We start from the raw sequence: 14,964 nt of genomic DNA on the forward strand, positions 1-14,964 counted from the left end.
ACTATATATGAAATAGGTAAAAACAAATTTATTTTGTATAGCACAGGAATTATAGTCCGTTTCTTGTAATAACCTATAGTGAAAAAGAATATGAAAACAAAAATATGTATGTATATGTGTGACTGAAACACTATGCTGTACACCAAAAATTGACACATTATAACTGACTACTTCAATTTAAAAAAATCAAGTACTTAAGAATAAATGATATAAAATATACAAGATTTCTATGAAGAAAACTATAAAATGTTATACAGAGACCTTAAAGAAGACAAATAAATGGAAAAATTCACCATTATTCATGGATTGGAAGACTTGATGTTGTTAAAATGTCAGTTTTCCTTAAATTGATTTATAATCCCACATAATTCCAGTCAGAATCTCAGGCAGATTTTTTTTTTTTGCTTATTTGTTTTATTCTGGTGTGCAAGTTGACAAGCTAATTCTAAAATGTCTATGGAGATGCAGAGGGCCCAGAATAGCCAAGATGTTATTAAAGGAGAATAAGGTAGAAAGATGCTCTCAAATATCAAGACTCCTTATTAAGTCAGTGTGTTGGCAGGGGCGCACTGCTAGCCCAGGGGACAGGATGAAGGGCTCAGAGTAGTTCATGCCTGTGCGAATACTTGACTTATGGTAAAGGGGCTTTTCAGGAGATGATGGGCATCCATATGGAGAAAAAATGAAATTGGACTCATACTTTGCACCATGTACACAAATCAACTTTAGGTGGATTATAGACCCGGAGGCATAAGGAAGAACAGTAAGCTTTGAGAAGATGCCATATTTCATGGCCTCAAGGTCAGGAATGGGGAATGGCTTCCATTTTCCACAGGTAAATTTTATTTTATTAGTTAATTTTTTTGAGGTATCCTTGACAGATAACAGTGTACTATTCAGGTGTACAACATAGTGATTCCATATTTGTGTGTATTACAAAATGATCACTGCTAGTTAGCACCCATCACCACACTTGATTACAAATTGTTTTCCTTGTGATGAGAACTTTAAAAATCTCTCTTAGCAAATTTCTAATATGCTTATAGTATTAACTGTAGTCACTAAGCTGTACAGGGAATGACTGCTTAAAAAAGACACAGAGGTATTAAATACAAGGAAACATTGATACATTTGTATAAATTTAAAATTGAGAGTGTCTGTTTATCAAAAAATGCCACTAAGAAAATGGAAAGTTCAGTTGCACAGTAGGAGGTACTCTAACAGATGATGAATCCCAACAGCACAATTTTGAGCAAAAGAAGCCAAACTCAAAGAATATACACTGTATCCTTCCATTTCTGTAAAATTCTGAAACAAGCAAAGCTCACTGTGCTGTTTAGGAATGAATACTTACTTAGATAGTAAAACTCCAAAGAAAAGCAAGGATTTTTCTTGATTACCACAAAGGCCTTCTGGGCTTACATAGAAGTTTGCTTTATAATTTCATTAAATTATACATTTGTATTTTAAATACCTCTCTTTCTATTTTTCAATGAAATCAAGTAAAAACTGTTTTTAAGTGAACTGTAATGTTTGACTTTTTGATGGCTTATGTTTGTAAGAAATTATCCTTAGATTTTCAAAAACTTTTCTCCTGATTTTTGGAAGTCTTTGCAAATAGGTCACATTGGCTAGGCACAGATTTAGGATAGTTTCACAAATTCTTAAGACTTTTAGCTCTGTTTTAGTTTTAACAAAACAGAAGAAATTAATCTGCACCAAAATGGAAATCAGGTTGGTGTCTCCCTACCTTTCAGTGTCACCAAAGCTGTGAAATGAAATCCTAACTCTTTTAATGGTTTTATTGTTTCTTTTATTTTGCTTAAAGCAATCAGTGGTGTCTTCACACCTGCCTTACTGGTACTCCTCTTTCAAAGCCTTGTGATGAAGTTGGTTTTGGATCTTTCTAAATGACTTAGTTCATTCAAACAAGGTAGATGGTATATAAGGCAGGACATAACACAGTCATGTACAATCCAAATTATAAATGAATTTTAAAATATTTACATAATACAGAATTAAAAGTCCCACCTGGGAGTTAGGTAAAGAAGGGACAGTAGTAAGGCAGTACTTTCTGAGATTACAACCTCCCCTGTGCTGTCCTTTCTGCCAGTCATATCTTTTCTTTTTTTTTTTGGCTTTTTTTTTTTAATTAATGGAGGTACTGGGGCTTGAACCCAGGACCTCATGCATGGTAAACACTCACACTACCACTGAGCTAAACCCTCCCCTCTGCCAGTCATTTCTAATTAGAGTTGGAGGTATGGGTTGTGGAAGGTGTAATAGTATTGGAAGGAATGGAAAGCACCAAGAGCTAAAAATCTCATCAAAGAGATGAAAAATAAATGGATGAATGAGGGTCCAGGTAAGATCCAACAAGGATTCGATGCTGGATACAGTACCAGAAAGAAATTGAAGTAGAGAAAGCAATTAAAGTATAAATCATACTAGTAAGCCTTAAAATTAAAAAAAAAAGTTTTAAAAAGCCTTCTGTGGAACACATTCATGTAACTTGGGTCTAGAATGAGGGGTGTTGGGGGCAGGTGGGGCACCAGATACACAGGGAAGGACCTGATGGACAGTGCATTATTTATGCATGCGTAATTGTGCTCATGAACATAGCTTGAAATTTTGAAGAATCAACATTGGGAAAGGGACTAGAGAGGCTAATTTTAAAGGTGCATGGTCAATTAGTTGAGTGAAAATGATGAAGGGAAACGCACTGTCTTAAAGAAACAGAAATAATGGTATAAGGAAAGAAAAAAGGGCGTATGTTGTAAATATGTAAATGGGGTGTAGATAGTGACTGTGATCAAAATAATGAGTGTTACTGCTGCCTCACTGGTCATGGACATTCACCTCAGGCTTGTTAAATAAAGGATTGTGCCTTGCTCAAATAGAGGTGAAGTGTTGTTTGTATTAATTATGTTACTTGGTTTTACATTTGAGTAATTATCCCTTAAGATATGTTTCTTTAATTCTTGAATTATTTCATCAGGGGTTATGCATTCATGATGGTACCTGTAAGTCAGCAGTTTATGGTTTTGGAGATCAGAGTTACTTCAAAAAACTATGAAATGAGTCAAATCTGAAGCCTGTCCCCATTGTTAGCCCCAAATTGAAAAGAAAGTATGTTATCTCAAAATCTGTTCTTTGGTTTATCTAATCTAAGTGTATTGTTGTTGATCAGGTTGTTAATAACATACACTGTTAAGAAAAGCTGAGAGACTTTTTTTTTCTTATATAGCGGTCGTGTTTCTAGGCACCATTTCTTCCTAAGGGCACATAGCTCTCCTTTTGCAATGGAAACCACCTGGAGGCTGTGTTGAGCATCAGTCCCACTTTGGCTGCATACACTGTGTTCATTTTTCTGTTGTGTCCAGATGGCCCAGGAGACTGCAAATGCCCCAAGGACATGTGCCTCCCATCACATTGTCCTCCTCAGCGGGGAGCCAGCATCTTCCTCACTCCCCAGCTGGGGCCTGCACTGAGCAGGACCCAGGGCTGAGCTCCTTAGGGCAGAGGCTAGATCTGGTCTTCTCCCTGTCCCCAGTCCCCAGAGGGATTGGCATATGAGACCTGCCTCCAGGGAAGTCTGAGGGATGGCCCCTTCTCCTGCACCCCTGCAGCCCCAGCCTCAGAATGCAGTCACCATGATCGGGTCCTGAGCCTTGCTCCATGCAAATGGGAGCAGCGGATCTACACGGAGCAGGGCAGGAGGAGACTGTGCACCGTGTGCTGCCAGCTGGAACACGAGAAAGAACCCTGGAGACCTGGTGGCCTTCCCCTTCATGAAGGAGGGGGCAGCCCCAGCCCTGGCCGCACAGCGCCTTCATGAGCATTAGATGAAAGCACTCCCATGTGTGTGTGGGTAAGGACAGGGGGTCCCCGCTGGGCACATGCCACAGGAGCACAGCTTGGTGAGGGGACAGCCGCTGTGGGGAGAAGAGGTCACCATCCTATGGACTGATGCAGCCCAACTCCAGGTGGCCAGCTTGGTGCGTGGAGTGTGGGCTGGGTTTCGGCTCCCACTCACCCTTTTAGAGCCACAGTCCTGGGCAAGAATTAACCCTGACAAAGGCCGAGATCTTACCCTGAACCTGTGAGCCTGGCCCCTGGCCTCCCCTCTTCTCCCCGCTGTTGGATCCCAGCTCACCCCACCTCCCCAGCCCTGGCTACCCCCTCTAGGTATCAGCCCCTGGGGGTCTAAGCTGGAGGGTCCACCCCCCCGTCCAGGCTCTGGAGGCTGTGAACAGGGGGCTGTGGGAGCTGTACCCAAGAGTGAGGTTGTCTTTGACATCGTCTTTGTGACCAGCAACCACGCTCAGGTGGGCATCCGTCTCATCAACAGCATCAACACCATGGGGAGCACGAGGGGTCTGACCAATGACGTGGCCCCCAGTGGACTCCCGGGGCTGGGGCCGCACCTCTGCAGGGTGCAGGTGCACCCACTGGAGCCTCAAGCCCAGCGGGGAGCTGGTGAGCTGGCTCTTTCATAGGAGACTTTTGTAGGGAGTTCAGGATTGTTTTCAAATGTAAATAAAATATAATTAATACCTTACTCTAAACTTAAGTATTTCATCTATCATAATATATTTGGACTCTGAGAAAAATTAATTTTATGAATTTTCACTATCAAGATCAAAATTAAACATCAGTTAAATTTTATGCAATAAGACTGTGATTATCTTATGTAGATTAATCAATCAATCTCATAATAGTATTTATGTGTGAGAGCTCTGAAATCAGAGTTCAGCTGTTGAAATGAGTGTCCTTTTTGTCATTATCTAGGGAAATTGATGGGGTGTAAAATGGTTAAACTATATGTGTTAAGTGCCCATGGTGTGAAGGGTACTACATTGTTCCAACTTGTCACTTGCTTGGGTGTGAGTGTAGGTGTAGAGAACAAAGGACAAATACTGAAGTAAATTTTAATTAAGAGTAGATCTGTCATCTTCATTGCTTTTACTGACTCAAGAAGAGTTAAGATTTTTATTCAGAAACTTACCAGTTAAAGCTGTGGGCACTGTAAGTAGAGAAGGTGTAACGTGGGTCTGTCTTGCAGGTGGCCGCCAAGCTCTTACTGTAGAGAACTCACCGGTTATTCCAGTCCTTTCTTGGGAGCAGATGTATGTGTTGTGAAGTGGACTCAGTGTTACTTGCATGAAAATTTAGAGCAATCACCTGTAAGTGTATATGATTGATTTTTTACCAAACAGTATTCTGTGTTTATTTCAGTTCCCCTATCTGTTTAATGTAGGATTGTAATGTTTATGAAGCAATAAAAGAAAGAGCTAAATAATGCATGTTTTAGTTTCTGGAAGCATGAAGGATTAGTAGCATAGAGCATTTTGCATTTTGTGGGGGTGGTGACAGCCTCCTCCCGTAATTCATATCTGGCCTGCTGTATACCTGTTCCGGCAGCAAGTTCAGTTTGGGAGATTCTGGTGCTGTAAACACCTGACAATCCTGTTGAGAATTTCAGCTGCTGGAATCCCTTGCCTGTGGCTTATGGAGCTGTCTGCCTTCTCTCTTCTCTCCTTACTGCCTCTGAAGTGTCCTCCTACTCCTTTTGCTGAGGGAAGTAATTACTCACACTGCCGAGACTTGAAGAGGAAGCTATCTCAAGTTAAAAAATAGTATTTTCTCATTGAAGAGGTTTTAAGTGGAACCTGCATTCTAGAATGTATAGTTGCTAAACTCTGGTATATTATTGAATTTTTATAGATGGATTATATGGACTTTTGTGTTCGAGTAGGGGAAGCTAATTAGCATTTGCAACAATTTCTTTTCAAAAATGGCTTCCCAGTATCTGGTTTCTCAGCTGGCTTTTAGAACATAACACATTAATAAAGTGGAAACTGCTTTTGTTTGATATTTATGACTATAGAGTAAGTTCTAAGTAGGTAACATTCTTGTTTTACTTAGTCTAAGAAAGTAGGGAGTGACATCCTGGCTTTATATGCTTTACTTAGGTTCAGTATGCTGCTGCTGTGACTGTGGGAGGCAGCACTTCTGTAATTTTATTTTCTCAGTCGAAGTACAGTCAGTTACATTGTATCTGTCTCTGGTGCACATCACAACGTCCCAGTCGTGCATATACGTACATATATTTGTTTGCATATTTTTTCCATTAAAGGTTATTACAAGATATTAAACATGGTTCCCTGTGCTATACAAAAGAAACTTTTTTAAAAATCCATTTTTATATATAGTGGCTAACATTTGTAAATCTCAAACTCCAAATTTATCCCCTCCCACCCCCTTTCCCCAGTAACCATAAGATTTTTAAGTCTGTGAGTCTGTTTTATAGATGAGTTCACAGTGTCTTTTTTTTTTTTTTAGATACCACATATGAGTGATATCATATGGTGTTTTTCTTTCTCTTTCTGACTTACTTCACTTAGAATGATGATCTCCAGGTCCATCCATGTTGCTGCAAATGGCATTATTTTATTATTTTCTTATGGCAGAGTAGTATTCCACTGTATAAATATACCACATCTTCTTTATCCAGTCATCTGTTGAAGGATATTTAGGTTATTTCCATATCTTGGCTATTGTAAATAATGCTGCTATGAACATTGGTGTGCAGATGTCTTTTCAATTTAGAGTTCCCTCCAGATACATACCCAGGAGTGGGATTGCTGGGTCGTATAGTAAGTCTACTTTTAGTCTTTTGAGGAATCTCCACACTGTTTTCCACAGTGGCTGCACCAAACTGCATTCCCACCAGCAGTGCAGAAGGGTTCCCTTTTCTCCACGCCCCCTCCAGTGTTTATCATTCAGGCATCACCTCTGTTATTAAGGTGATGTTTGCTGCACTTTTCTTTATATTCTTTATGAGGTTTGGTGTTGGAAGGCAACTTCTCATAAAAGTAATATTTAAATGAAATTAGACGTTTAGAAGTATTTTCCATGAATTTTAAAAAATATCACCTAAGATTTTTTTTCTTCCTTTAGTTCCCATGGCCCTTCTCCTTTGGTTATTTTTCAAAACAAGGTCCAATACAAAACTAGGTAACCTTTTCCCTTGTATCCAGGTGTCTGAAGTAATACTTCTCTTTATTTTGTTTGTATGTTTCCTCAGTGCATTGACAATTATAGCTAAGACTTACTGGAGCACTTCCTGTGTTTCAGATACTGTTTTATGTTCTTTACATAAATTAGGTTACTTAATCTTTTCAAATATTCCTTGAGATAGGTGTTATCTTCATTTTACAGATGAGGAAAGTGAATCACAGGGAGGCTAAGAACTTTGCCAAAACCCTATAGTGTGTAAATGACCAAGCTAGAATAAGAACCCAGCCATCTGGCTGCAGGAATTGTATTCTCTTTACTTCACAGAGATTTCAAATATTTTTATTCTTTTGTTTTTCTCCTTTGTTATCTCCTCCTTCTCACATCCTCTCTCCCTCTCCTCCGTGCTTCCCTTCCCCTTCCCCACACCCTGGAGCCCCATGGTAGACAGACTGAATCACCACCCATCCAGTATCCTCTGTGATGTGACTGCTTCAGGCACTTCAGACTTAACACATCAAAATCTGACCTTCTTTCCCCCAAACCCTCTTCTGCCTTCTCTGTTTCCCATCTCAGGTGGTGACACTATCATCTGCCCAGTAATGAACATAAGCAACATTCTAGAGTTTTCTCTAGATCTATCACAACTACCTTAGTTCAGGCTCTTAACTCTCTCTCTCTCTTTTACCTTCTAATTGTGGTAAAATAGATATGACATAAAATTTACCATCTTAACCATTTTAAGTGTTCAGTAGTATCGTTTACCCATATTGTTATACAGCTGCCACCACCATCATCCATTTCCAGAATTCTTTCCATCTTATAAAACTGAAATTCTATACCCATGAAAAAAAGAATTCTCCTTTACCCCTTTTCCCCAGTGCTTGGCAGACATCATTCTACTTTGTCTCTATGGGTTTGAGCACACTAGGTACCTCATGAGTGGATTCATGCAGTATTTGTCCTTCTGTGATTGGTTTATTTTTCATAGCATGATGTCCTCAGAGTTCATCCATGTTGCAGCATGTGTCAGTATTTCCTTTCTTTTTGAGGCTGAATAACATTCCCTTGTATATACAGTTGTCCCTTGGTATCTGTAGGGGATTGATTCCAGAATCCCCCACAGATGCCAAGATCCATGGTACTCACGTTCCTTACATAACATGGCATGGTATTTGCATATAACCTGTGGACACTGTTCTGTATACTACAGATCACCTCTGGATTACTTTATCACACCTGATACAGTGTAAATGCCGTGTAAATAATTATAAATGCAATGTAAATGCTATGTTTGTAGTTGCTGGCATGATTTAAGTTCAAGTTTTGCTCTTTGGAACTTTCTGGAGTTTTTTTCAAATAATTTTGATTCACAATTGACTGAATCTGTGGATGTGAAACCATGGATACTGAGAGCTGACTGTATATACCATATTATGCTTATCAATTCACCTGTCCATGGATACTTGGGTTCCTTCCACCTTTTGTCTGTTTTGAATAATGCCTTTATGAAATTGGGTGTGCAGATTTATCTTTGAGATCCTGCTTTCAATTCTGTGGGGTAAAAACCCAGAGGTGCAATTGCTGGATCCTATGATAATTCTATTTTAACTTGCTTGAGGAGTCATGCAACTGTTTTCCACTGCAGCTGCACCAATTTACATTCCCACCAACTGTGCACAAAGTTTCCAATTTCTCCACATCCTTACCAACACTTGTTATTGCCTGTTATTTATAGTAGCCATCCTAATAGGTGTGAGGTGGTATCTCATTATGCTTTTGATATTTGCATTTTCCTGATGATTAGCAGTGTTGCACTTTTCATATGTTTATTGTCCATCTTTATAACTTCTTTAGGTAAATGTTTACTCAAGTCTTTTACCCATTTCTAAAATTGTATTGATGAGTTAGAGGGCTTCTCTATATATTCTGTGTATTAATCCCTTATCAGTTACGTGATTTGCAAATATTTTCTCCACATTTGTGGGCTGTCTTTTCACTCTGTTAGAAATGCAGGCCCTTATCTCTCAGCTGAACTGTTCGTGGCCTTCCTGTGAGTCCTAATTCATCTCCCCACTGCTGTACAAGAGAACTATGATGCAAATCTGATCCTGTTCAAAAAGATTGTTCAAGATATGCAAATCAACAAAAGAAAAGACAAAACCCATATTATCATCTCAATAAGATGCAGAAAAAGCATTTTATAAAATTCAACATCCATTCATGATAAAAACTGTCACCAAAGTGGATATTGAGGGAACATATCTCAACATAATAAAAGCCTTTTACTACAAACCTACAGCCAACATAATATTCTGTGATCAAAAACTGAAAGCCTTCCCACTAAATTCAGGAGAAGGATAAGGATACCTATTCTGCCCATTTCTATTCAACATGGTAGTAGAAGTCCTAGGCCCTCCAGTCAGATGAGAGAAAGAAATTAAAGGCATCAATACTGGAAGGGAAGAGGTAAAACTGTCATTATTTGCAGATGACATGATACTCTATATAGAGAACTCCAAAGACTGTACACAAAAACTGTTACAACTAATACATGAATTCAGCAAGATAGCAGGATACAAGATTAATATACAAAGATCTGCTGCATTCCTTTACACTGACAATGAAACATCAGAAAGAAAAAACAAAACAAAAAATCCCATTTAAAATTGCATCAACAAACCTAGGAATAAACTTAACCAAGAGGTGAAAGACCTTTAAGCTGAAAACTGTAAAACATTGAAAAAAGAAACTGAATATGATTCACAAAAATGGAAAGGTATCCCATGCTCTCGGATCGGAAGAATATTGCTAAAATGGCCATAGTATCCAAAGCGATGTACAGATTTAATGCCATCCCTGTCAAATTACCCAGGACATTTTCCATAGAACTAGAACAAATCATTTTAAAATTTATATGGAACCACAAAAGACCCAGAATTGCTGAAGTAATCCTAAGAAAGAAGAACAAAGCTGGAGGCAAAACCCACCCAGACTTCAGACAATACCACAAAGCTACAGTTATCAAAACAGCATGGTATTGGCACAAAAACAGACATATAGATCAGTGAACAGAATAGAGAGCCCAGAAATGAAACCAGAAATATACACTCAGTTAGTCTATGACAAAGGAGGCAAGAATATACAGTGGAGAAAAGACAGCCTGAATCTTCACAAGTGGTATTGGGAAACTGGACGGCTTTATGTAAATCATGAAACCAGAACACTCCCTCACGTCATATACCAAAATAAACTCAAAATGGTTTAAAGACCTAAATATAAGACACAATACCATGAAACTCCTGCAAGAGAACATAGCCAAAACATTTTTCGGTGTAAATTGTAGCAATATTTTCTTAGATCTGTATCACAAGGCAAAAGAAATAAAAGCAAAAATTAAAAAATGGGACCAAATTAAATTTAAAATCTTTTTCACAGAAAACAAAACTTTCAATAAAATGAAAAGACAGTGTATGGAATGGGAGAAAATATTTGCAAACAATGCAACCAAAAAGGGGTTAATACGCAAAATATATAAGTAGCTCATACAACTCAATATCAAAAAAACCATACAACCCAAATCAAAAAATGAGCAGAAGACCTAAATAGACATTTCTCCAAGGAAGACATACAGATGGTCAGCAGGCATATGAAAAGATGCTCAACATCGCTAATTATTAGAGAAACACAAATCATAGAAACCACAATGAGGTATCACCTCACACCTCTCAGAATGGCCATCATCAAAAAGTCTACAAATAACAAATGCTGGAGAGGTGTGGAGAAAGGGGAACCCCTCTACACTGTTGGTGGAAATGTGAGTGATATCATATATTTGTCCTCTGTTTTGACCTCAAATGTAAGAGTTATTTGGTCTCACTCTGGGAAAATTCCATTGCTGTTTTGATAAGAGATGTCATTGACTCTGTAGATTGCCTTGAGTAGTAGTATGATCATTTTAACCATATTAATTCTTCCAGTCCAAGAGCATGATATTCCATTTGTGTCATCTTCAATTTCTTTCATCAGTGTCTTACAATTTTTTGAGTATAAGTCTTTTACCTCCTTGGTTAGATCTGTTCCCATGTATTTTATTCCTTTTGACATGATTGAAAATGAGATTGTTTTCTTAATCTCTCTTTCTGATAGTTTGTTGTTAGTGCATAGATATACAACAGATGTCTGTGTATTAACTTTGTATTGTATCCTGCAACTGTACTGAATTCATTTATTAGTTGTAATAGTTTTTTGGTGACATCTTTAGGATTTTCTATATGTAGTATCATGACCTCTGCAAACAGTGACAGTTTTACTTCTTCCTTTCCAATTTAGATTCCTTTTATTTCTTTTTGTGGTCTGATTGCTGTGGCTAGGACTTTGAATACTATGTTGAATAAAAGTGGCAAGAGTGGGCAATCTTGTCTTGTTCCAGATCTTAGAGGAAATACATTTAGTTTTTCATCATTGACTATGATGTTAGCTGTAGTTTATCATACTTTGCCTTTGTTATGTTTAAGTATGCTCCCTGTATACCCACATTTTGGAGAGTTTTTTTTTTTATCATAAGTGGATTTTGGATTTTGTTAAAAGCTTTTTCTGTATCTGTTGAGATGATCAGATGGTTTTTATTCCTCAGTTTGTTAATGTGTATCACAATGATTAATTTGTGGTTATTGAATTATCTTTACATACTGGGGATAAATCCCACTTGATCATGGTTTATGATCAATTCAGTTTGCTAATATTTTGTTGAGGATTTTTGCATCTGTGCTCATCAGTGACGTTGCCTGTCATGTCTGTGTGATATCTTTGATTGGTTTTGGTGTCAGGTTTTACATCTGTGTTCATCAGTGACTTTGCCTGTTGTGTGCGTGCACACGCGTGTATGTGTATAGTATCTTTGGTTTTGGTAACGGTGATTCAGGTTAATAGAATAAGTTTGGAAGTATTTCTTCTGCAGTTTTTGGAATATTTTGAGAAAGGTAGGCATTAACTCTTCTTTAAATGCTTGGTAGAATTTACCCATGAAGCCTTCTGGTACTGGACTCTTGTTTATTGGGTATTTTTTTTTTAATTATGGTTTCAGTTTCATTCCTGGTAACCAATCTGTTCATATTTCTATTTTTTCCTGATTGCACCTTGAGAGATTTTACATTTATAAAAGTTCATCTATTCTGTGTTGTCTACTTTATTCACATATAACTAACTGTAGTGGTCTTTTATGATCCTTTGTATTTCTGCTGTATTGGTTGTAACTTCTTTTTCAGTTCTGATTTTATTTATCTGGGGACTCTTTCTTGATGAGCCTGGTGAAAATTTATCAGTTTTATTTATCTATCCAAAGAACCAGCTCATTGATCTTTTCTATTGTTGTAGTCTCTAGTTCATTTATTTCTGCTCTGATCTTATTCTTTCTTTCCTTCTACCAACTTTGGATTTTATTTTTATTTTTCCATTTCCTTTAAGTGTAAAGATAGGGTTTCCCCCTTGTTTCCTGAGGTAGTCTTGTATTGCTATAAACTTCCCCCTTAGAACTGCTTTTCCTACATCCTACGAATTTTGGATTGTTGTGTTTCCATTTTCATTTGTTTCCAGACATTTTTTGATATCCTTTTTCTTCAATGAGCCATTAGTTGTTTAGCAGCATGCTGTTTATCCTTACCGTGTTTGATTTTTGCAGTTTTTTTCTTGTAGTCAATTTCTAGTCTCAGTGTTGTCAGAAAAGATGCTTGATATGATTTCAATTTTCTTTAATTTACTGAGGCTTGTTTTGTGGCCTGGTGTGTTATCTACACTGGAGAATGCCCATGTGCACTCAAGAATAATGTATATTCTGCTACTTTTGGATGGAATGCTTTGTATAGATTTGTTAAGTTTATCTGGACTAATATGTCATTTAAGCCAGTATTTCCTTATTGATTTCCTGCCTGTGTGATCTGTTCATTGATAGAAGTGAGGTGATCAAGTCCCCGACTATCATTGTGTTACTCTTAATTTCTCTTTCTATGTTTGTTAAAATCTACTTTATGTATTTAGGTGCTCCTATGTTGGGTATGTATATATTAACAATTCTTATATCTTCCTGTTGGATTGACCCCTTTATAATTAGTAATAGCCACTTTTGTCTCTTGTTATAGTCTTGGTTTTAAAGTCTCTTTTGTCTGACATAAGTATTGCTACTCAGTTCTCATTTCCATTCACATGGAGTACCTTTTTCCATTCCCTCACTTTCAGTCTGTATCTTTTTATCTGAAGTGAGTCTCTGGTAGACAGTGTATATCTGCATCTTGTTTATCCATTCAGCCATTCTGTGTCTTGACTAGAGCATTTAGTCCATTTACTTTTAAAGTAAATACTGATAGCCGTTTACTTATTGCCAGTTTGTTAACTGTTTTCTGGTTGTTCTTGTAGGGTTTTTGTTTGTTTCTTTCTTCTTTTGCTCTCTTCCTGTGTGATTTGATGAGCATCTTTAGCATTTTGTTTGGATCTCTTCTCCCTTTTTGTGTGTACATCTATTACAGATTTTTGGTCTGGGGCACCGTGAGGCTTACATATAGCAACCTGTATATATTTGTGATTATTATAAGTTGCTGATCTCTTAAGCTCAAACATGGTCTAACAACCCTGCATTTTCACTCCCCCCTACTCCACATTTTTTTCAAATCATGTTTTACTTCTTTTTATTTTGTGTCTCCCTTAACTACTTGCTGTGGATATAGGTGATTTTACTGCTTTTGACCTTTAACTTTCCTACTGGCTTTACAAGTAATTGCTCTACATTTGCTGTATATTTGCCTTTACCAATGATTTTCTTTCCTTTCATAATTTTATTTTCTTTTGTTTCTTGGTCATTTGCCTCTTTTAAAATTTTTTTTTATTAAGTTATAATCATTTTACAATGTTGTGTCAAATTCCAGTGTAGAACACAATTTTTCAGTTACACATGAACAAACATATATTCATTGTCACACTTTTATTTTCATTGTGAGCTACCACAAGATCTTGTATACATTTCCCTGTGCTATACAGTATTATCTTGTTTATCTATTCTACATATGCCTGTCAGTATCTACAAATTTTGAAACCCCAGCCTGTCCCTTCCCACCCCCCCGCCTCCTTGGCAACCACAAGTTTGTATTCTATGTCTATGAGTCTGTTTCTGTTTTGTATTTGTTCTTTTGGTTTTTTTTTTGTTTGTTTTTTGGATTCCACATATGAGCGATCTCATATGGCATCTTTCTTTCTCTTTCTGGCTTACTTCACTTAGAATGACATTCTCCAGGAACATCCATGTTGCTGCAAATGCCATTATGTTGTCAGTTTTTATGGCTGAGTAGTATTCCATTGTATAAATATACCACCTCTTCTTTATCCAGTCATCTGTTGATGGACATTTAGGCTGTCTCCATGTCTTGGCTATTGTAAATAGTGCTTCTATGAACATTGGGGTGCAGGTGTCATTTTGAAGTAGGGTTCCTTCCGGATATATGCCCAGGAGCAATATTCCTGGGTCATATGGTAAGTCTATTCCTAGTCTTTTGAGGAATCTCCATCCTGTTTTCCACAGTGGCTGCACCAAACTGCATTCCCACCAGCAGTGTAGGTAGTGTTTCTCCACAGCCTATTCAGCATTTGTCATTTGTGGACTTTTGAATGATGGACATTCTGGCTGGTGTGAGGTGATACCTCATTGTAGTTTTGATTTACATTTCTCTCATAATTAGTGACATTGAGCATTTTTTCATGTGCCTGTTGGCCATTTGTATATCTTCACTGGAGAATTGCTTGTTTAGGTCTTCTACCCATTTTTGGATTGGGTTGTTCATTTGTTTTCTTATTATGTCACATTAGCTGCTTATATATTCTGGAAATCAATCCTTTTTCAGTTTCATCGTTTACAAAAATTTTCTCCCATTCCGTAGGTTGTCGTTTGTTTTACTTACA

General features: G+C 37.5%; 1 protein-coding gene across 1 annotated transcript in view; it reads left to right on the forward strand.

The window, feature by feature from the left end:
* LOC140688578 (uncharacterized) overlaps positions 1-14,964 on the forward strand; it is a 34,296-nt gene that overhangs the window by 14,952 nt on the left and 4,380 nt on the right. Inside the window, exon 6 of the mRNA XM_072948221.1 lies at positions 5,066-5,186. Within this exon, the coding sequence (XP_072804322.1) occupies positions 5,066-5,142 (77 nt within the window). The 3' untranslated portion in view covers positions 5,143-5,186. The remainder of the gene's footprint in view (positions 1-5,065; positions 5,187-14,964) is intronic.

The sequence above is a fragment of the Vicugna pacos genome, chromosome 23, assembly GCF_048564905.1.
Source record: "Vicugna pacos chromosome 23, VicPac4, whole genome shotgun sequence".
Taxonomy (NCBI): Eukaryota; Metazoa; Chordata; class Mammalia; order Artiodactyla; family Camelidae; genus Vicugna; species Vicugna pacos.